Below are 24,896 nucleotides of genomic sequence, written 5' to 3'. Positions count from 1 at the left end.
TGGCACTATTTAAGTTCCAACCCTCGTATATGTGGCTCAGCGGTTGGCCAAGGGAACACCTGCCGTCATCCGCCCTATGCCGACAGTAGCAGCCTCTAAACGGCCGCTTTCTCCGACACATAATATTTTATAACACTTTTGTGTATTTAATTTTTTATGCATGTAGGTAAGTTGGTTAAAATCACAGAAATTTTTTTAGCTCGCCTGCATTTAAATTTTGCCGTCTAGAATTTTCAGTAGAACCTGACCTCTGAACTACAACTTTAAGAGACCTTCTTGAATTTGTTATTACTTACATTCAGGCCTGGAAACTAGTTAAGGCTCTATTATTTAATAGGTTTCATTATGTGCTGTAATCAAAACTTTCTAGCATTAATGTAACAGATACTTAATCAACTTCAAATAAGGACTTCTTAGTTCAAAATTTAGTTTTCTGCAAATTATTCGAAAACAGTTGGAGGTAGCTCAATGGGGTTACGTAATTAATGTTTTTATATTGAACTCAAGCTTCAAACAAATTTTCATATTTCTAAGTCTGATATTTAACACATTCAATTTTTCTTAAAACACGGATTTTGACTAAGATATTTCTTTAATCACGTTGAGACTTGTACCAGCTAATTTTGGCATACATCTGCACATTGTGACCAACTTTTGGGTTTCTTGATTTATTATTTACCGTCACTTATTTTTTTCTTAAAACGATGTATTTAGGGAAAAATATTGACCTGATCATTTGGAGACTTGACAGTTTGCAAATTAATATACTAAAGCACATGCTAACAAAGTTTGGAAATGCAACTTTAACTTTTAATTCCATTCTTAAATTATGGTGCAACGCGTTGTGGTGACGTGGCGCTAGTGGCAGTGAATTGGGGGGAAATCCCGGCACACTCGCTCGCCTCTGTATCTCTCAAATGATACAGCGCTTGTTTCGCCACATTACGGTCACGCGAATGTACAAGCTGTTACTGCAGAACTACGTTAATGGATATGGATCTTGTCTTTCTAGCAGAACTGGCAGTCACTATAGAGGTACAGAATATCTGATGTCAAATAGTGTAGATAAAGGTTTTAAACTGTCATCTGTTGAACTAAGAAAGCCATATATCCACAAAGAGTTAATAATGATGCAAAGCCATGAATTACCCCTACAGCAAGGTCACTGGCGCATCTCTTTACCTCTGCCGGTAACGATCTAGTCTTCGAAGGAAAGTTAATCACCGGTGTTCCGGGCTTCAAGACACAGTTTGTTTGCTCTCTACCCGCAAGTATGGATGTGATTCACGAAGAAGCGACGAATGATTCTAGTAACGACTCCAAGATAGGAAATGTCACAGACTAAAGTGGCGGGCCCCAGGCTGGCCCAGAGTTGTCCAGAAGCAGCGGTGCAGAGGGACTTCACAGCAGCGGCCTTGTGACGGCTCCGGTAGGTAAGTCCCTCTTTTCCTGTTGATGGAGCTAATGTTAAAATTTACGGACTCGCTGCGACTTTCAGCAGAAAATCCAAGATGCATACTGCTTTTGGTCTGGTCTTTAGTCTATGACACGCACATTCAGACAAAACTACGAGAATACGCCTAACATAGAACTGTGACACTGCCTTTTACGGGAACCTCCAACAGCTCCATAAATGGTACGTCGGAAAATTCAAGAAATGTTTCATAAAAAGATTTCATTACAGAAGCAACTGCAGGGAGACAAGGCAACATGTAAACAAAACATAAATTCGAAGAAAAAAAGCCTAGTTTCTCACTATGTAGCACTACCGCACCCACAAGTGACGTAGGTATCCTATTATAATGTAAATTAAAATGATTCGGACTCTGTCCTGTCCAGAAGATGTCTGTTTGAAATGTTTACCATATAAGACAGTAAGCGAAGCAATGACTACTGCTTCGGATCTGTGCCCGATGCCGTGGTAGCTTCCACTTGCCGCCTCAGAGATTTTCGTAGTGATGGAAACAATTACCAACCGCTGGGTTGATATTACGAATGTTTTAGTGGGTATTACGAAAATGCTCCATGATTTCGAATGAGAATACCTGCAAGAATGAAGACGCTCTTTCCGCTAAGCATTAATAAGAAATTTTAGAGAATCAGGGATCGTATAGAAGCATACAGACATTCGTTCTCCCCTCGCACCCTTTGCATGGTACAAGGTAGACACCATCATGGTAGCTTATGATGTATGTTGCAAGTGCTACCGTGAGAGAAATTCGTGGCGGGCTGCATACAACAACGGACATGGTGTACCAAGAAACGTAAATCATCCAATTAGGCAACAGTTTCCATTGACCCATAATCCAAACTCGATTTCGATGGCCACTGCTGTCGTAACTGGCGATGGAGTTTGGCTACATGGAAACATGGAGCGGTCACCTGCTTCAGAGCCCGATGTTCAACGATGTGCTCTCAGCGGTGTACTCTGAAACACTTGTGGCAATATTGGCTCATACTCAGTCCTCAGCTCGTTCACAGATCACCGCTCTTCTGCTTTGCAGGGTGGGCGAGTTATGGGCCTGCTCGTCCCGTGATGGGCCTCCACGACGGACACCTTATCGCCAGTTCGTGGTTTCACAGTTCTTCAACCACAATCCATGAGAGATTACGACAAAAGCAAACGAGCAATCCACCGCCTTCGCATTTTCCGACATACTCGCTGCCAGGGGATTTGCCATAAAAATCTGTCCTCTGCTAAAGTCACTTATCTCATTGCATTTCCCGATTTGCCACTCTTCTCGTCGCTACAGAGATCCTTATTCCTCTGCTCGGTTTGTGTAATTTCCTTACCACATCACGTTCACACAGCGCCACCAGGTGGCACACAATTTCGTGGTTGTTGGCGGTCGTAATGTTTTGTACCATGCGTGTACACTGAGGTGCCCAAACTCATAGAATAACTCATAATATCGTGTCAGATCTCCTTTTTCCCAGTATAACGCAAATATAACGCAGCAACCCTACATAACACGGACTCAGCAACCCATTGGAAGCCCGCTGAATAAGATACTGAGCTCTGCTGCCTCTATAGCTGTCCATAATTCCGAAAGTGTTGCCAGTGAAAGACTGTGTGCACGTACTGCCCTCTCGATTATGTCCCATAAATGTTTGATAGGGCACATTTTGGGGGACATGGGCGGCCAGATCATTCACTCGAACTCTCCCGAGCGTTCGTCAAACCAATTTCGAACAATTGTGACCCTGTGATATCGTTGTTTAGGAACATGAAGTACACGAATGCAAATGGTCTCCAAGTAGGCAAATATAACCATTTCCATTCAGTGATAGGTTCAGGAGGACAAACTTTTCCTGTCAATGATAGGTTCAGGTGGACCAGAGGACCCAGTCCATTCCAAGTAAACACAGCCCACACCATCATGGAGCAACCACCAGCTAGCACAGTACCTTGTTGACAACTTGGGTCCATGGCTTCGTGCGGTCTGCGCCATTCTCAGACCCTGAAATTAACTCTTACGAACTGAAATCGAGACTCATGTGACCACGCCACGTTTTTCCAGTCGTCTATGGTCGAACCAATATGGTCACGAGCCCAGGAGAGGCGCTGCAGGCGACCTAGTGCTGTTAGCAAAGGCACCGGCGTCGGTCGTCCGTCGCCGAAGCCCATTAACGCCAAATTTCGCCGCACCGTCCTAATGGATACGTTAGTCGTACGCCCCACATTGATTTCTGCGATATTTCAAGCAGTGTTGCTTGTCTGATAGCACCGACAATTCTACGCAACGCCGCTGGACTCAGTCGCTAAGTGAAGGCCGTCGGTCACTGCGTTGTCTGTGGTATTTTCGGAATACTCTTCACTCTATGGATCTTGGAATGGGGAATTTCCTAAGGATCACCGAAATGGAATGTTCCATGCGTCTACATCCGTTACCATTTCACGTTCAAAGTTGCAAAACATTTTTCCATTAATGACCGAATACAAATGACAGCTCCGCTAGGGCACTGCCGGTTTCTTCCTCATGTACGCGTTACTGTCGCCATAAGTATTGTGTTTATTGCTATACAATGTCTTTTGTCATTACTGTATTTTACAAAATTGCCAATACTAATGAAAAGTTTTTTACAGGTACAAGAGTGCAGTTATAGGTGTCTAAAGGCACGAAAGGAAACAATAGTTGAGAAGACAGTAAAACAAATTGTGGCTTATCTCCAATGTTTGACACACTGCCCCCCATATAATAACTCTATCGGGTTACTGGACACTTTACGAGAAGCTATCGATAAGTCAGTTGTTCCCCGTAGACACTGAGACATGTAATTGTATGTACTGGAATTATCTTGGTATACCTTAATTTTGTTTTATAGTGACGCTTCAGTTTCAGAATTTTAGGACGAAATGAACGTAGTTAGTTTAGAGTATAATGTTTCGCATGGGCACCTAGGTTCGTGATTTTATTTTTTCGTGAATAACACATTGTCTCTTGATGGATTCGCTACCGCGTAGTTGCACATTTTATCGAGTTGTTTCAATCTCACTGCTTTAGATAAATTAAATGAGCGCCTAATGCGGTTTTGGAGTTATAAATTTCCCCATTATTTGTGGACTGTGTTATCCGGTCAGCCACATTGCCATGTGATGCTGCGATAGTGTCAACGTCTTCTGCTTTAGTAGTCTATCGTAAGTGTTCACGAATTCACTCTCTGGAATGCGTTTTATTTTCATTAAGATTTGAATTTTGATGCTAAATTGTCGAGTTTCAAACTTCGTGTGTTTGTCAGTGGTCTAACCCGTATCCATTAGATAACGGTGAATTGGCTATTTGTATTCACTACTGAATTGTGCTGAATTTCTTCATTAAGTGAATACCTACTCGCATAGTTGAAATTTATCTCTTTTCCTTTTACTTTTAACGTATTTCATGTTATTCTTGCGTGATTACTTTCTGAGGACAGAAATTTACATCTAATCACTTCAAGCGCTGTAGCTTTTAGCATTAGATTTTTCTCTTTCTCGTACATGGAACGACTACCTGTACATTAAACTTAATTTTGCCCTAAGTCTTTTACTGATTCATTAGATGATTATTTCTGTCTGCCCAAAAGCTCACCAGATTATGCTGGAGCATACTATAGCTTTCAGTAATCGGTTGTTCTTTTTCTTTGAGACCAATGACCATGCAGTTTGGTCCCTCCCCACCCCTTCCCCATCTTTTAAACCAACCAACCAACATTTCCTTTGAAGCAGCATGTATAGCGGGATTCTGATAACGTTTTATTTTTTTTTAATTTAACGAAATTTTGCGGATTTCATATCTTCACATTGTACTGACTTTCTTACCTGCCCACTCTGCAGTAGTTTCAGTAGATACAATGCTGCGGCAGCTTCTGTCTTTCAAACTGATCAGGAAGGATTCAGGATTCGTACCCATAGCAGTGCAAGCTCAAAAATGCAACAAAACACATTTTTTTAGATGTGAAATTTTATAATTTTTTCACTTACTACTGGCTGCATTTGTTGCTATAGGTATACTTTTCTTCCTAAGTAAGAGAGATTCTTCGATGAATTTTGCACAGCATACAAACTATAGTTCCATGTGTATGAAACTCTAGAGTTTATTTAATTTATGAAAAAATGAATGAACTGTTACAATTTAAACTTCTTGTTTTGAAAAAACTCAAATTTTGTAATTAATTATCTCAATTTTTACCACAGTTTTTAATGGATTCGGAAAATTCTAGAGTTTCATACACCTGTAATTACTGCTTGTATGCTGGTGCAAAACTCATCGAAGTATCTCTCTTACTTAGGAAGAAAAGTATACCTACAAAAACAAATGCAGCTAGTAGCAAGTGAAAAAATGATGAAATTTCACATGTAAAAAAAAGGTATTTTGCTACGTTTTCGAACTTCCACTGCTATGAGTGTGAGTCTTCAATCCTTCCTAGTCATGCTGACAAAGTTTTATGAATTTATTCGGAAAAGTATAGACAATAAAAATTAAAATGTCCTGTGGTGCCTCTCCTGCGCCAAGTCGGCCCGTTTGACGTTCTACCCCCCTTAAGATACTAGATGAACATGAAATGTGACTGAACAGATCGATCAGTGAATCAATGAATGAAAAGGATTCGGCAGTTTTCTGAAGGAGAGAGCACAATAGTTGGTCTGTTGTGCCCTACCTGGCTTGTCTGGGTTGCATACAAATTAGAGTCGTGTTGACACACGTGGCTCTTGTGCTACGTCACAAGACTAGGATTTGCGTAGCACTCACACAACAAAAGCCTGCTTGGGCCGCCTTTGAAATCCTAAGGCCGGTGGATTGTCTCTGTCACTTCGCAGAGCAGCCCCACACAAAGCAAGATGCTCGATAAGAAGCGCCAGAGCAAACACGAAATGATATATTGGGCCCTCTACCTCTTAAAGCGGCCGCCCTGCGTCCGTTGCTCACTCCATAGCCCGCCAGTATGGCGCTACCAAGAGGGAAAGGTAAGACGGCGGCAGCTCCGACATGTCCAACTGCTTTTGCGCCACTTAATTAGCAGGTGGCTTATGCAAATTTTTGTGAATTAGATGACACACTGAGTAACTGACGGTGCCCGTAAGAGACAGTGAGTGATGCTTCATCCAGTGAACAGCAAATGCTTCTCATAGCAACTGCAGTTACGTAAGAGAATATTATCAATAGGCCGGCGTATTATACACCAGATTGCCATACACTAGCGATTTAGAGTGTAACTGATGTGCACGATCTATACCTTGTACACAAAAATGTGTTATGTAAGCCTCAAATTATAAAAGAAATATGAGATGGCCTAATAACGCAGAAAATTTTACCTTCAGAAAATGTGTTCTTGGAACATATATATGCAGTTTTTGTCAGTAAGGTAATGGTGGAGGAAACCTACTCCGAAATATCTGCTCTATAATGTTCGATTTGTTCCTGTTGTAACCTCCCCACAAAATATAAATAAATATTATGGATAATGATTCTGATTTAGTGTAACCTCAAAACAAAATTTATTTATATTTATAACCTCCCTACAAAATTCTTCTCACATTAACCTCCACACAAAATTCATTCACATTTAATCTCCCCACAAAAATTCTTTCTGATTTAATCTAAGCTCAAAATTCATTAACATTTAGCGTAACCTCAAAACAGAAAAATTCCTAAACCTCTCAAAAGTAAAAATTATAATTATGTCGTTCACATTGAGTGTAACGTCCCAATAAAAAAATAAATTCAGTAACTTGGTAATAAAACAATGTAACTAACCTCTCAATTAAATTGTCGCTCATTTGTGACTTTTCAATAATTCACTGTGAATTTAACCTGGTAAAATTTGGACGACAGCAGTGCTGCGTCATGGCCCTGAAAGATCATTCTGAATAAAAAAGGAAAAGATTCTTACCTCAATGAAGTCACCGGATATATCTGCTCTTACAATAAATTTTTCCGACACAGCTCTGTGCAATGCTGGCCGATATATCTCTCATTTATGAAAGGAAGCAACTGACTTTTTTTTCTTGTGCAACAATCGAGATGATCATGGATGGGAGAAATTAGTAAATTCTTTAAATTGAAATGAATGGTTGTTAAAAGTTACTTTTTATGAGCAAGATTATTATTACGAGATTTTTAAAACATTTACATGGGACTTGAGATAACATTACTACATATGCGCGAGACTGCTTTTTACCTTATACAATAATACTCAGGGTCCGGCATTGCTGCACCGCGACCGGGCCAGCCAACACGATACACCATACCATACCAGACCAGAGCAGACTCCAGACTAGCAACAACTTACTGCTACAGCTACACAGTTCCTACTGCAGTCAACACTGCTCTCTGGTCAGAGACCTTGCATATCGCAGGCAGCGCATGAGCAATACATCGAAATTACATCTGCTCGGAACTCTTACATAACCCTCCACTGGGGGGGCAAAAATTTGGCAGCGATGGTGAGTCAATTGGACTTGCCATGAGCAACAAATTTTTCTAAAATTTACTTAATTAACTAAGATTACAGTCACAGAGTATATACACATATATATAAGTGCAGAACATGAAATGAAATAGAGTGCACTGAGTACAGAACATATCAAACAATGACAAAATGTATACGCATTGAGTACAAAACACATTAACAAATGACATAAAGTGCACACGCACTATATATATATATATATATATATATATATATATATATATATATTTCAGTGTCTTGGCTACACTGATTAATACTTCAGGGAAGAGAACTTCAGATTGTCTCACTTGGTGTTGTGCTTCTGTAGAAAATTATGGACTTTCAGTGCAGCTATGTGCAACCTACTGTGCTACAACCATGATATATATATATATATATATATATATATATATATATATATATATATACCATTTTACAAGAACTAGAAAAGGAAAGGGAAGGATTGCATCATGGTTGTAGCACAGTAGGTTGCACGTAGCTGCACTGAAAGTCCGTATCTTTCTACAGAAGCACAACACCAAGTGAGACAATCTGAAGTTCTCTTCCCTGAAGTATTAATCAGTTTAGCCAAGACACTGAAATGTCGTATTAATATTCAATGTTATCATTTTGATAGTACATTAGGTACACCAAACAGTGGGACCATATTAACATCTCCATCGTTCAAGGTGGTGGACAGCATGATGTGTCAACACCACATTCCTGTAAGGTACACCAACGTAGAATTTGTGCAAAAACCAAATATAGTGATCCATGATCATGAGGATAGACAGGACAAACGGATATTGCAGTAATTTCTGGTAATTAGGTCAGAAGGTGAAGGACATTAAGTCTTATGCTAGTCATCATTGAGAATCACACTAGTCTATTAACTGATTTGAGTAATTGTTGGCACTCATTGCCTAGTCACTAAACATTTTTGTACTATGTATGGAGTATTACAGAACATCATTCATAAGTCATCTGATTACACTAAATATTAGCACTCATTGGCCAGTTAATAAACATTTTTATGCATTGTTCAGAAGTCATAATTCAAAACAGGAGTTAATGAGTGTAGCATCAAGCTACTGGTATTCATATATAATAGCATGTAAGTGACATAAGACAAATTTAAAATATAAGAAACAGTGGCATTCATTGGTCAGTTACAAAGTATTCATATAGTTTTATCATATAAGAGACATAAGACAAATTTAAAATATAAGAAACAGTGGCATTCATTGGCCAGTTACAAAGTATTCATATAGTTTTATAAAACATTATTCACTATTATTCAGAACTCATCATTCAAGTGACATAGGACATATTTAAAATGTAACACACTGTAACTATTACTCAAGGTCCATGGTTAGAAAACATCATTCAGTATTACTCAGAACTCATCACTCAAGTGACATAGGACATATTTAAAATGTAACACACTGTAACTATTACTCAAGGTCTGTGGTTAGAAAACATCATTCAGTATTACTCAGAACTCATCATTCAAGTGACATAGGACATATTTAAAATGTAACACACTATAACTATTACTCAAGGTCTGTGGTCCAATAATACATAGACATAATGGATTCAATACATCTGAGAAATTTGCATTATATTTAGAACTAGAAATACATTTTAAACTAGTAGCATTATTCGGTTGTATACTGGTAATAGCTGGGACTGGTATTTTTTTTTTTTTTTTTTTTTTTAGTGCTAGCAATGCATTGCGTTGGGATCGATAATTAATTGCTGGGGTATGAAAATATTTGCTTTTGACTTTTGCTGCAAATAAGGACTAGTAACGTCATTCGTTATGAATCAGCTGTAGCAAGGTTATGAAACAAGTAGAGTATATGTGATCACATTCATGAATGACACACACAAATGGGTAAAAAAAATGCAAGTATTAGAACAGGTTTCATAACTAAGTGTTTATAGCATATTAATTTCATGAATAGCTTCTCCTGGAAAAAGTACAAAATGGATTATTAAGCTGAAAGAAGAAACGCATATTATGCTGTAAAACAGTGAACTTCGAATTAACAGGTAATGAAACGTATACTCAATATGTATGTACTCTAGCTGTCCTTTCCAAAACATTCAGTCATTATACCATGCGATATAAGACATACTGTCAAAACTAACTGCAACAAATACTTAAATAACCACATAGCATTTCTTAACTAACAGTAAATATATAAACTTCATCATTATTCTCATCTGCAAAGAAAAACTTCATTATTCATATTACGATAACTTCATTACTATCACCACCTGCAAAGAAAAACTTCATTATTCATATTAGCATATCCTTCATATAACTATTCATCATCATTCATTATCATCTGCAAAAGGACACTTCATTATTCATTATTCATATTACCATTTACTTCATACAACTATTCATAGTATAGAGTTTCTTATTTCTAGCATATTTCATCACTAAAACTAAGATGTGTAGTTCTGTCTGACAGCCTGCATCAATCGCCTCGTGTTCTGAAAGAAAAATTAGTTAAGACTGCTATCACACGATGTGTATAGCATATTCTTGTTAATGCTTGTTAATTCTGATCCATTTACTCTTCATGACGAGGTATTGCATTTTATTTCGTTCATTCCGAAGGTGAAATTCCCATTTCATAGTAATCCACTGTGGTTTGTTTAAGTTATTTCTTTTACATGTTATTGCTTTCTGAAAATGATGAATAAGGATTAATATCTTGCATTTAAATCATATACACATTAAATAAAAACTTGTTTCTAGTGATATAATTAAGCATACAGTACAGCATGACAGAAAATGTATTACGCCAAAAACATAGACAGTTTTCAAGTGCAAAAAATGTACGCAGAGTATCATAATGTAGTAGCAAAAAAAAATGTATAATAGTCAAGATGTTGAGATGTCATAAGGCAAAATGTGAAAGTCTACTGGTGTTTGTTATATATTAAAGATTTCGTAGTGCATACAAAAAAAAAAAAAAAAAAAAAAGAAAAAAAAAACAGGAAAACAATCCTACATACACGATAATGGAAAATGTGCACGGTCTGATATATAACGACAAGGAAAGCGACCTGCTAACCTTACTTTGCCGGGCACTTGCCAAGAAGAAAAACGATAATCATCAGTAAGTAGTCACATAGATAGAATTGCGTAAGTGGTCATATAAAAACCAGAAAATGGCATTACAGTGTGATAAATCATAAAGTATGTTCATTCAATAAAGGGTTTAATATTGGAGACATGGTGAATGCCTTTACTTTTTCTGGTTCTCAGAGTTTCGACGTGTACCACATTGGGGTGAGGAATGCTGCGAATTCTGTATGGACCTGCATATAGAACCTCAAATTTACTGCATCTACTCATTCCTCTGTTGGATAAATAATGCGTGCGTACTAAAATCTTCTGTCCAATGTGAAAGCCACGGCGTATACAAATCTGTTTTTGCTGTCTTCTCCGACGCTCTGCGGCACGTTTGATGTTGTTCAGCGCAATGCCAATTATTTCATGGTGTCGTAGTCGACGAGATGTAGGAAAGGATACTAATTCTTTAATTTTGTTAGGTGGTTCAACATTTTTCAGTATAACAGTCGGAGATAACATAGTAGATTCATTTGGTATGGAGTTAATTACATCCTGGAATGACAGTATGTGTTTGTCCCAATCGATATGTCTTTTATGGCAGTATATTCTACACAGTTTACCAATTTCTTTCATTAGTCGTTCACAAGGGTTCGAAGAAGCGTGATACTTGGATATATAGATCTGAGAAATGTTTCTTGTTCGTAACATACGTGTCCATATAGCATATCGAAATTGTGGTCCATTGTCGGAAATTACTTTCAATACATGCCCTACATGAAATAGAAAATGCTTTACAAATGCATTCGAAACATATTTAGCAGTAGCTTTGCTTAACGGAGTGAAGATAACAAATTTCGAAGTGAGTTCAACAGCGACAAAAATGTAACAAAAACCTCTATTAGATCTGGGATTCGGACCAGAAATGTCTACAGCGGCCATGTGTCTCAATTTAACAGGTACAATGGGATGTAACGGAGGAATATGTTAAGTCGTGTCTGACTTAGCTTTCTGGCAGATTTTACGTGACGCTAAAACTCGTCGAATACGTTTCTCCATGTTGGCAAAATAACAGTTCTGTCTCAGTATAAGAAAACATTTTCTGGCTCCATAATGTGCGTAACTTAAATGAGTATACCAAATTAATTTGTTAACAAGCTCGTCAGGAAGGCATAATAACCAATTGTTGCTGTCAGGGTGAGAGCGGCGAAACAGAATGTTATTGCGCACAGTGTAATGGTTTCTGATGGTAACATTATTCCTATCTTGCCAAAGGTGTTTAATTTCTTTCCATACGTTGTCTTTATTCTGCTCTTGTGCTATATCTCGTAATGACGACGAAATAAAATTTTCGAATCAACTTGTTGAATATACATGACGCTAAAATTTGCTTGGCAGATGCTGGTTGCGATGTCTTGCTGATTGTTGCTGAGAGAACGGGATAGTGCGTCTGCTACAATATTTTGTGTACCGGGAATGTGAACAATTGCAAAATTAAATTCCTGTAAATAAAGTTTCCATCTGCTTAACCTGTCATGTGTAAATTTTGCTGAAAGTAAAAACTGGATAGCTCTATGATCTGTGTAAACGGTCGTATGTCTTCCATAAAAAAAATGCCGAAATCTCGTAAATGCCCATACAACACATAATGTTTCAAGTTCTGTAACAGAATAATTAGCAGGTGACAGAATGCGACTCGCAAAGGCGATGTTTCTTTAATTTCCTGAAAAATGTGTACGCCTAAAGCGGTGTTAGAACTGTCGGTGGCAATGGAAAAATTTCTAGTAAGATCTGGATGTGATAAATGTGTTGCATTCAACAAAGCTTGTTTCAGATTGACAAATTCAGAATGTGCTTGGCTATCCCAGGACCAAATAGTGTTTTTACCCGTCAATTGACATAATGTAGGGGTGTCTAAAGCAGAGTAATGAATAAATTTACGAAAAAAGTTAATTAAACCCAAAAAGCTGCGTAGTTGTTTCTTCGTCGTAGGAACAATAATGTCACGTAGAGCTTGAAGTTTTTCCGGGTGAGGCGTAATGCCTTCTACTGAAATCACATGTCCAAGAAATTTTATAGAAGTTTTACCAAAGTGCGATTTACTGAGATTGACTGTGAGTCCTTGTGCACGAAAAGTGCGTAACAGTTGTTCAAGAATCAGATTGTGTTCAGACCAGTTAGCTTCTGCAATAAGAATGTCGTCTGCATACGTTGTGATTCTGTCTTTTAATTCTGTCGGAAGTATAGTATTCAAACCGCGAATAAATGCTGCTGAAGAAATAGTTAAACCGAACGGTAATTTGCAAAACTGGTAACAGTCACCAAAACAGAGAAAAGCTGTGTACTTTCTGCAGTTCGGAAGGAGTTGAATTTGCCAAAATCCCGATTTCAAATCTAACGTGGAATAAATAGCAGTACCATGAAATTTCTGTAGAAGTTCTTCTAGTGTCTGTGGGCGATCTGTTTCATTAATAACAATGTCATTGATATGACGCGAATCAAGTACGAGACGAAGTGAACCATCCTTTTTCTTAACAATATGGAGCGGGTTTATGTACGGACTAACTGCCGGTTCAATAATTCCTTGGTCAAACATAGCTTGCAATTCTTTCTTAACTTGTTCTCTGTGAATATACGGAATGTGATAATGTTTGGCTTTAAACGTGTCGTGCCGTTTAACTTGAAATTCATACATAAATCCGGGCATAGTACCAGGGAAGTTGTCAAAAACTGGAGCTTGCTGTAAAAGAATTTTGTGTAGTTGAGAACGTTCGTCGTCTATATTTACATTGCTCTGTTTAACTTTATCAGAAATCATCTGTATAACGTCATAGTCGGCTTCGTCTGGAGTATTATAGTTGTGTACGTATGTATCTGTGAACAATGTGGAATGACAGTCTATGTTACGTGATGCAGAGATGACCTCTGTACGATTAATTGTTTGTTTTTCTGCAGATAAAAAGTGCTGAAATTCTAATGCCAGTTGTACATTTTCATCCTTTAACTTTAAATAGGAATTTTGAAAGTCAATAATTGCGTCGTGTTGTATCAGAAAATTCGTACCTAAAATAACGTCTGTTCTCAATAAAGGAACAATCCAAAAATTTAAGTGAAACGTATGACCTGCAGTACAAAATGGTAAGTGTGCCTGTAACTTTACATCTACTCCTTTACCAAATATTGCTCCTTTTACTTTAGTTTTGCCGAATGGTAACGTAGGATAGGTATTCTCTTTGTTACATTCGTTGACGTTACCCCATTTATAACTGACATAGGTGATCCAGAATCGATTACTGCTGAAAATTTGGATGATACAATCTTTACTTCAATGACAGAGTGTGAAATGGTTTTTTGAATAACTGGTTTTTCCTGCAAAAGAGTGTCTCGGATGTCGTCAAAAGTAATAACATTTTCCTGAACAAGATTCTGTGTGTCAAAAGTATTGCTTGCGTTGCTAGAAGATGCAACCTGTACTGTGTTTAGTCAAATTCTATCTGACGTGCTATTATTTGCGGGAGGATGCTGTGGCATTTCGACTATTTGTACTGTTCTGTTATTTCTTCCTGACGTATTATGTTCGGGATGATACCGACTGTCTGGTTCATTCATGATAATCTGTTGTTGTGGATGATTCTGTTGCTCATAAGACCGACTATTATTAAACGTACGCTGAAAATTGTGCTCATTACTTTTACGTCTGTCATGATAGTCATTTCTATACAGTGCATTGCGATATGAGTTAAAATGGTGTGTTTTCTGTACGTACTGATTTCCTTGTTGCTGTGCGTTACTATTTGGCGGAGCCGACGCTATACGTGTAGGCGGCGAAACATTAAAGCTTGGTTGACCTTGCACATTACATTGTTGGTTAGGTATGCTAACCGGTTGGTTTTGTTGCTGTTGTTGGGAAAAACCTCTATTGTTACCAAAATGTGGTTCCTGTTGCTGATAATTTTGACGATACTGATAATTAAAATTTTGTCAGTTATTAAAGTTCAGGTGGTTGTCGTTCCTGGAGCGTCTATTACCTTTGCTATTGAAATAGCGTGGCTGATCGTAATTACTATATGTTTGTTGGCCTTGGTTATGATGTGAACAATTTTTGTTTATGAAAGAATAGTCTGATTGCTGAACTTCGAAAAGCTGTAACAGATCTCTGAATGCCGAAATATTTTCTTTCTGCTGTCCTGTTAAAAGTGATACTCTGAACGATCGTGGCAATTTAGAAATACATAACTGGATAAGTGCAGATTCACTGCATGGCTCACTTAAGTATTGGTTTTGTTGGACCATGCGTTCAAAAAATTGCGTGACAGTTGAAAAATTTGAGTTCTCATAATTCGGTAAACTAATTAATTGATCCTTGATTCCGCGCTGTGTCGTCTTCGACCAATACGCTGACAGAAAAGCATTCTGAAATTCTTCTACCGAATAGCATTGTCTCGCTATCGGTCTCATACGAGTTGCCGGTTCGCCTTCCAAAAAACTGCAAATAAATTCAAGTTTGTGTGTTACAAGCCAAGTTGGTGGAAAAGCAAAGCTAAATTGTTGTATCCAATCCAAGGGGTGAATCTGTGTTCTGTCATTTTTAAATACTTTAAATTTTCTCGCGGATAGAAAGTGCTTGTAATCAAAATTTTCATCTCTGAATGTCTGAACAGGTTCAGGATTGTATGCTAATCTGTTTGTCTGTGACTGTTCGGAATCTAAGTCACTTACTCTCTGTAAATTACCTAAATTATACAGGCTGTGTGAGTGTGAGAAATGTTTGGGATGTGGCGTATGCTGTGCCGTGTTAGAGGCTGAAACATTTTTCATCTCTGTCATTTCTTGCTGTAAAGTTGACAATTTTCTACGTAATGTATTATTAGACGAACCTATCTCACTGATTGTCTGCTGTAAATTTTGGAATTCGGGAGTTTGATTAAACGAAACTGGTGAAGTATCGTCTGATTTGGTGTCATTATTACTTTCGATAACATCAATACGACTGGCCAATTCATCATATTTTTCAGTCAGTACTTTTACCTGATCATCGTTTTTAGTATCACAAGCATTAATTTGTTTTTGTAATTTACGTGTGTTTTTGTTCAATTTTTTAACGTCTGCTTTGATGGCATCCAGATCCTGTATTAGTTCCAACTTTTCAAGTCTGTTGGTCATTGTCTGAAACTCTAGTGTGTGTGTGTCTGTTTTTGTTTTAAGATCGCAGATTTCATCATGCAATTCGGTGTTCAACTGTTAGATTTCGTCTGATACTGTAGCAATATTGTTGTCTACGTGTGTTTTTGCTTTCGTAAATAATTTACGCTTATCTTCCTGTCTCTGTGCAGCAATTGTTTCGATGACTTGTTGCTTTACTTTATTCTGTTCCTGTATAAATTTACTGTAACGCGTTTCACTGTTGTGTAGGTGGTGATTAAAAAGTTCGTCAATTTGGCTGTTCTGTTGGTCAAATTTCGCGTTTACTTTTGCATCCAGCGTGCATGAAAGTTCTGCTGACATTAATTTAAACTCGTCGCGTAACTGTATTGCGTTTTCAGAACATTGTTTAGCGACTGCACTAATTTCATCTCTAAGTAATTTAGCTGTGGCTACATGTGTATTACTTCATTCTTGAGCCACAGATCTAATTTCTTCACTACTGCTCCTAGCACAAGCCTTAATTTCCTCACGTAATTGTTCTTGAGCATCATGACATTGCACGGCAATGGCTGTAATCTGTTCACTAAGTTGTTTGTTCTGTTCATTAAGGTTGTCTTGTTTTTCATTAAGTTGTTTGAAATTGTCGTCTTGTTCTTTCTTCCACTGTTTGGAATTGTTGTCTCGTTTTTCATTAATTTGTTTGTTCGATTCATTAATTTGTTGTTTGAAATTTTCATTAAGTTGTAGCAATAATGCCATAACTTGATCCATGCCAATATTATCTACTCTATTCTCTGTGCTGTTTGATGGCGTACCTGCAATTGTCACGTTTTGTGTAACCATTTGGTCATTCTGTGATTCTCGAAAAGGTTTGCCAATCGGATGTGCACTGTGGGTCACTACCTCGGAATCAAATAAATCTGATGTATTTTGACTACATTGCTCATCCTTGTGAGAAAAATTTATCTGTTCACTATGCAAATTTTGCAAATCAGGCGAGTCAAACCGGGCAGCGTTCATTGTATCGGAACGTGCCGCGTCATCAATTGTTACATTTACTGTGGACATAATTGAATTTGTTTGTTCATCATTAGGATCAAAATCATCGCTAGTGGTCGGTACGCACTGATTATCAGTAATTAGAGGGTTATCGCTATTACACTGAGTGTCGCAAGTATTATCGATCAAATTATTCGGGTCGGCTGTTTCACTCGTTGCACATCACGATGTACTGTTAACAGTTTTTCGCGACATTTTCCACAAATCAAAATTAAGCACAAAATGAAACAAAGACAAAGCAAAAATGGAACAAACACAATTACAACAAAGAGCAATAAATTGCCGATGATCTGTGAAGGAAAGAATGACAAATTAATAAATGCGTTGCGCCAGATGCAAATTACATTTAAGTAAATAAGAGCAGATATATGACTACTTCTCAGAGATTCACAAAGAAATACGATCCTGGCCGGTTGTCGCCAAGTGTAACCTCCCCACAAAATAAAGTAAATAATATGAATATGATTCTAATTTAGTGTAACCTCAAAACAAAATTTATTTACATTTATAACCTCCCTACAAAATTCTTCTCACATTAACCTCCACACAAAATTCATTCACATTTAATCTCCCCACAAAAATTCTTTCTGATTTAATCTAAGCTCAAAATTCATTCACATTTAGCGTAACCTCAAAACAGAAAAATTCCTAAACCTCTCAACAGTAAAAATTATAATTATGTCGTTCACATTGAGTGTAACATCCCAATAAAAAAATAAATTCAGTAACCTGGTAATAAAACAATGTAACTAACCTCTCAATTAAATTGTCGTTCATTTATGACTTTTCAATAATTCACTGTGAATTTAACCTGGTAAATTTTGGTCGACAGCAGTGCTGCGTCATGACCCTGAAAGATCATTCTGAATAAAAAAGGAAAAAATTCTTACCTCAGTGAAGTCGCCGGATATATCTGCTCTTAGAATAAATTTTTCCGGCACAGTTCTGTGCAATGCTGGCCGATATATCTCTCATATATGAAAGGAAGCAACTGACTTTTTTTTTTTCTTGTGCAAATCTCGGGATGATCATGGATGGGAGAAATTAGTAAATTCTTTAAATTGAAATGAATGGTTGTTAAAAGTTACTTTTTATGAGCAAGATTATTATTACGAGATTTTTAAAACATTTACATGGGACTTAACATTACTACATATGCGCGAGGCTGCTTTTTACCTTATACAATAATACTCAGGCTCCGGCATCGCTGCACCGCGACCGGGCCAGCCAACACGATACACCATACCATACCAGAGCAGACTCCAGACTAGCAACAACTTACTGCTACAGCTACACAGTTCCTACTGTAGTCAAACTGCTCTCTGGTCAGAGACCTTGCATATCGCAGGCAGCGCATGAGCAATACATCGAAATTACATCTGCTCGGACCTCTTACACTGTTGCATGATTTTCTGGGATAGACAAGATAATGAAGTCTTCCACATGTTAGTAGATACAACCCTGGTGTGAGTACTTATTTACTATTCCTAGTATCGTTACCATATCTGAAACGTAATTATGGGGGTAGATGGGTGCTTTTGAGTTGATTAATTTGACATATCGCTGTCACCTTGAAAGCTTACTACGTACCCGAATGTGACATTTACTGTGTTTGCCTAACTTTCCCGCACTGCAGGCTGCATCATACTCTTTGTACCAGCCCAAGGACTGCGTCAGTCTTAAAGTGCGTGATAATAACTGGGTCAGAGGCTTTAGATAGGAGCACAGAGATAGAGCTGTAAGCCACAAGCAGCTACTCCTCTCCGTACGTTAAGGTGACACTTTTACGATACGACGAGGTTTGAACGATTTCCAGAAAGGAGAAACCACGAACTGTCTCCTGCCTGAATTGGGGAACCGTAGACGGCTAGGCTGCGACCGCCATCACAGTGCTCCTTCTCTGGACATGCGCACTCGGCACACTGCGGGCCAATGGCTGAAAACGTTATGAGCCACACTCGTCACGTCATCCAGTGACATCACTGTTCTTAAGACCCAATTCGAGTTAATGGCCCGTATTTCCCACGGTTAAATGGTTTACAAAACCAAAAAGTTTGATCCTGGCCAATCAGCATCAACTGTAATGTAGCCAGCTATAACCGAAGCAATCTAACCCGCCATCATATCACTGTCCCAGTTCACTCATCGCTCGGCGTGCGCTGTGATACTGAATAAACAAACACTATCTTAAATTTCACGACAACCGTCAAGTTATTTACTTACACTTTCAAAATTAACTGCGTGAATAGTAATCAGAAAAACCATGTAACATAATTTATGACAATGAACTTGCTCAACAGACTACGTCCCACTCATAAACCAAACTTAATACTGTTTGCACTAAATAACTGCCAAAGATGTGTGCGTGGTGAGGGAGGGAAAAAGAAAAAAACAGTCTCACAACTTCAAAGATACTACAATTCATTTCTCATAATAACACTATAGGTAAAAGATCCATACTGGTTCATTGCGGCGTATCTGTATTTAATTTTATAAATATTACTTAATGATTTGTGATTCAATGAACTGATAAGATCAAGTAATGAAAAGAAATTTCATTTTAAATCGTTGCTCCTCATAATGGTGTTTACTTCATGTTATGGGTGGTCTATAATAATACATTACACTCAAAAGTGTAACAATGGTCTAATTACAATAGAAAGTTTAATTTGCTGTTAAGTTGTTGTTGTTCGCCTAGGACATCGTGTATAGTTCCCATAATGCTCTACTAATACTGTTGACTTTGTTTCAGTTTTTTCTGTTAGTATTACTGTAATTCATACAACAACAAATAATATTTATTATGAAATGTAGTTACATCGATATTATGTGATCAAAAGTATCCGGACACCTGGCTGAAAATTACTTACACGTTTGAGGCGCCCTCCATTGGTAATGTTGGAATTCAATATAGCATTGGCACACCCTTAGCCTTGATGACTTCTTCCATTCTCGCAGGCATACGTTCAATCAGATGCTGGAAGGTTGCTTGGGGAATGGCAACCCATTCTTCACGGAGTGCTGCACTGAGGAGAGGTATCGATGGCGATCGGTGAGGCCTGGCACGAAGTCGGCGTTCTACAACACCCCAAAGGTGTTCTATAGGATTCAGGTCAGAGCTCTGTGCAGGCCAGTCCATTACATGGATGTTTTTGTCGTGCAATCACTTCACCACAGGTCGTGGATTATGAATAGGTGCTCGATCGTACTGAAATATGCAATCGCCGTCCCCTGATTGCTGTTCAGCAGTGGGAAGCAAGAATGTGCTTAAAACATCAACGTAAGCCTGTGCTATGATAGTGCCACCCAATACAACAATGGGTGCAAACCCGTCCATGAAGAACAGGACCGCACAATAACACCACCGCCCCGAATTTTACTGTTGACTCTACAAACGGTGGCAGATGACGTTCATCTTGCATTCGCCATATCCACACCCTGCCAACGGATCGCCACATTGTGTACCGTGATTCGTAACTCCACACAACGTTTTTCCAATCGTCCAATGTTTACGCTCCTTACATCAAGCGAGGCGTTGTTTGGCATTTACCGGCGTGATGTGTGGCTCATGAGCGGCCGCTCGACTATGAAATCCAAGTTTTCTCTCCTCTCGCATAACTGTCTCAGTACTTGCAGTGGATCCTGATGCAGTTTGGAATTCCTGTGTGATGGTCTGGATAGATGTCTGCCTATTACACAGTACGACCCTCTTCAACTGACGGCTGTCTCTGTAAGTCCACAGACGAAGTCAGCCTATATGCTTTTGTGCTGTACGTGTCCCTTCGCGTTTGCACTTAATTTTCGCCTCGTAAACAGTGCACCTAGGCATTTTCAGCAGCGTGGAAATCTCGCCTGCAGACACCCAATCACCTGACCACGTTCGAAGTCCGTGAGTTCAGCGGAGCACCCCATTCTGCTCCCACACGACGTCTAAAGACTAACGAGGTCGCTGATATGGAGTAGCTGGCTGTAGGTGGCAGCACAATGCACCTAATATGAAAAACGTATGTTTTTGGGGGGTCCGGATACTTTTGATCATATAGAGTACTTAGAAATCGCGTTTGGCCTTTTGACTCTTGTATTTCCAGCTAAAACGCTGAAACCGGTTGATTGATATGTCTGTGACGTCACGAGTCACTATTTTTATCTTCTCGGATGCTGTGGATCTTGTACATTTCCCGCAATATCTCGTTGACGAGTAAACGAATTAGAAAATTGTTTACACGAGTTACAAGAGCTCCAGAATAAGCTTCTGCTGAAGAGAAATAAAGTTGATTTTGTCCTGGAGGGAATGAGGAGTGAAAGAAATCGGTTTCTAGAGAAATCTATTGCCTTTAAACTACCGCCATCGTGTTAACCATTATCTTTGACGTCTGAGCAATTTTTTTAAGTTATTGGGCATGCACTGGGACCATGAGGAACTTCATCCGAATAAACCCCTACAAGGTAAGTACGTATCTACATCTTTTAAAATTGTAGGGGAGTGCGCATCGCAGGATTAAAACAAAGGCTATTCCATTTTACATTTTTGTGGTGCTGGGCCCCTGTCGGCAGCCAATGTAACCTGTACATAAACGCGACCATGAGGTATGATTCTCATTACAATTAATAAGTGTCAAGTATTGTTTTACTAAGTAGACAGTAATGTGGAACGTTGGGAAATACATGGGGTGCGAATTTTGTGCAGTGCAGTGACTAGAATTCCGACACTGAATAAATGAATGGGTTCCCTTAAAAGAGTGGTGCCTTGCAACGTCAACCTCGGACTAGGAGAAGCTTCAAAGAGCAAGGTCCCGAGACTTTCGGGAAAAGGTTAATGCTCAGAATTTCATGTGACATGTAAGATAGTTTAATGGTGTCACATTGCCTTCAACTTTCGCCATAACACTGCCGAACACCACTGTAGACGTGTCACACGATGGGAAGATTATCACGGCGCCCCTGTATCCACACCTCACCACTGCTCTCGACGCCCCTCGATGGTCCATCGTTGAAATCAAGCGGTTTTCTTATAGCTGGCTAAGGGAAACATTTCACAGATATCATATAACACAATAGTGCAGCGAATAATACATTTTTCGCCTAATTAGTTCTATAACCGTGTAGTAATTGTGACGTAATTTTTGTTATATGTACCTTTTACATTTTATGTTGTCATAGTATTAGATGTGAAAGAATTAATTCAAACGAATTAATTAATTAATAAAATTTTAATTATGATGTAGTAAAATCGCTGGCCTAGTCAGGGACGTTTACAATTATAAAGAGTCAAAGAACAAAAAAATGGTTCAAATAGCTCTAAGCACTATGGGACTTAACATCTGAGGTCATCAGTACCAGGACTTAGAACTACTTAAACCTAACCAACCTAAGGACATCACACACATCCATGCCCGAGGTAGGATTCGAACCTGCGACCGTAGCAGTCACGCGGTTCCGGACTGTAGCGCTTACAACCGCACGGCTACAGCGGCCGGCGTCAAAGAACACGTTTCAAGTAAGGAGTACTGTCACTCGGCCCGTAAGCGAGGAGTCGGGCACAAGTAGGATGCGGAGAGAGTTGCTGGCGGACAAGTGGCCAAGTGGAGACGCGGTGCACGTGATTCTAAGGAACAAACAACAAGAATTTTTCGTGTATGGCCAGGCGTATTATGTGGTGGTAAAGGGGCACAGCACAATATCATCAATAAGATTTAATATTAATGAAGAGTACTGTGGGCGCAAACTTGTTACATGCAGCGACGATATAGAAAAACCGGCTGTCGTACATTGTCAACGAATAATGGCTCACATCGCACCAGCAGCAACTCATCAAATGAACATCCGACCCGTTTTATCTTTTGTTTGTGCAATTCTAGCAGGCGTAGTAGTTATTATTAGATAAAGAACAGACTGTTTACTGCAGTGTAAATTAACTTTATCGTAACAGGGTCCTACCCAGTCACCATTACTGACTCCAAAAATACCGCCAACGAAAGAACAGTAAAATACTGAAGGTGGTGAGCTTCTTTAATTCCGGTAATTACGATAAGGAGGTGCAATTTGCAAAACTGATAACTATCCAAACGGTAGTACTGCGCAACGAATAAGTACTGGCTTGGATACGGGGACTTCTTGTAAATTTCGCGCAGCTATGACTGAAAGATAGCAGTTAAGGGATGTTATCACATCGGATGGAAGGCGTGGGCAATTTTGACCTTTAGTAAACGATTCTGAATGACAGATTTACGATACCACGCCCAGGCGAGAAGGTACGGCCTGGTGGACACGGCGTACAGGTGTGAAGTGATCAGGGAATTACAAGGCACTGACATGCTGTGGGGGCCCAATACGTTGCTGTTACAACAGCGCCTCGTAACCCGTGTGTAGAGGCCGGAGAGGGCTGAGGAAAGCTGACGTAATTATTAAAGAGCACTCCAATTGTCCCCTCCGGGTAACTACGTCAGAGGCATAGGGAAAAGACGTATAATTACGAGAGCCTAGGGGCTCAAAGGGGGCAGTCGTCTCGCCATTCTGTCTGCGTGTGTAACCAGAGAGAACGACGATTGGTTAAGCTGCAGGCCAGCCACGACGATCTTCTAGTGATGGATATCGACGGCCAACCGGTCCGCTGAAGCAACCTCCAACCTCCGCACCGCGAACGCGCCATAGCTGTGGCGGGGCGCGACGCAACTTGGAGCTGCACTGGTGCCAGGAGCGAGAGAGCTGCTATCCTCCGCTCACAGGGTGACATCGTCCGGCGGACTGCAAGCTACCATCCGCAGGAGCGGGACCGGGGTGCGATCTCGTGGCCCCCAGGGTGCAGAGCTGTCTGCGGCTACTGACCGAGCTGCCCTGGGCAGTCGGTCGGAGCTGCTAAGGCTATCGGATGTTTCCCTTCTGTGCTCTACATGGGGTCCACGAGCTGCTCTTGAGGGGCAACCAGCTGTTACTGGGCTACCGGCTCAGACAAAGCGCCGCAGACACTCAGCCACGGCGCTACGTCTAAAAGGCTGGGCGGCCGGACGCCGACGCAGCACATCTACATCTACATTTATACTCCGCAAGCCACCCAGCGGTGTGTGGCGGAGGGCACTTTACGTGCCACTGTCATTACCTCCCTTTCCTGTTCCAGACGCGTAAGGTTCGCGGGAAGAACGACTGCCGGAAAGCCTCCGTGCTCGCTCGAATCCCTCTAATTTCACATTCGTAATCTCCTCGGGAGGTATAAGTAGGGGGAAGCAATATATTCGATACCTCATCCAGAAACGCACCCTCTCGAAACGTGGACAGCCAGCTACAAAGCGATGCAGAGCGCCTCACTTGCAGAGGCTGCCACTTGAGTTTGCTAAACATCTCCGTAACGCTATCACGCTTACCAAATAACCCTCTATCTCTTCTGTCAACCCGACCTGGTACGGATCCCACACTGATGAGCAATACTCAAGTATAGGTCGAACGAGTGTTTTGTAAGCCACCTCCTTTGTTGATGGACTACATTTTCTAAGGACTCTCCCAATGAATCTTAACCTGGTACCCGCCTTACAAGCAATTAATTTTATATGATCATTCCACTTCAAATCGTTCCGCTTACCCTTCACTGTTACGTACTCTGCAAATATGAGCACAGTTTGCAGTGCACAGAAGAAAAAAACTGCGTTACTCTGAATTAATATGTTTTTTGCAACAATCA

General features: G+C 39.6%; 1 protein-coding gene across 1 annotated transcript in view; it reads left to right on the top strand.

Moving 5' to 3' along the window:
* The first annotated feature begins 6,423 nt into the window (after positions 1-6,423).
* Positions 6,424-24,896, top strand: part of LOC124593951 (sialin-like) — a 79,797-nt gene continuing 61,324 nt past the window's right edge. The window contains exon 1 of the mRNA XM_047132299.1: positions 6,424-6,445. Within this exon, the coding sequence (XP_046988255.1) occupies positions 6,424-6,445 (22 nt within the window). The remainder of the gene's footprint in view (positions 6,446-24,896) is intronic.

Source organism: Schistocerca americana, chromosome 2 (genome assembly GCF_021461395.2).
Source record: "Schistocerca americana isolate TAMUIC-IGC-003095 chromosome 2, iqSchAmer2.1, whole genome shotgun sequence".
Taxonomy (NCBI): Eukaryota; Metazoa; Arthropoda; class Insecta; order Orthoptera; family Acrididae; genus Schistocerca; species Schistocerca americana.
The sequence above is the reverse complement of the archived record's forward strand: the minus strand, read 5'-3'. Positions and strand labels throughout refer to the sequence as shown.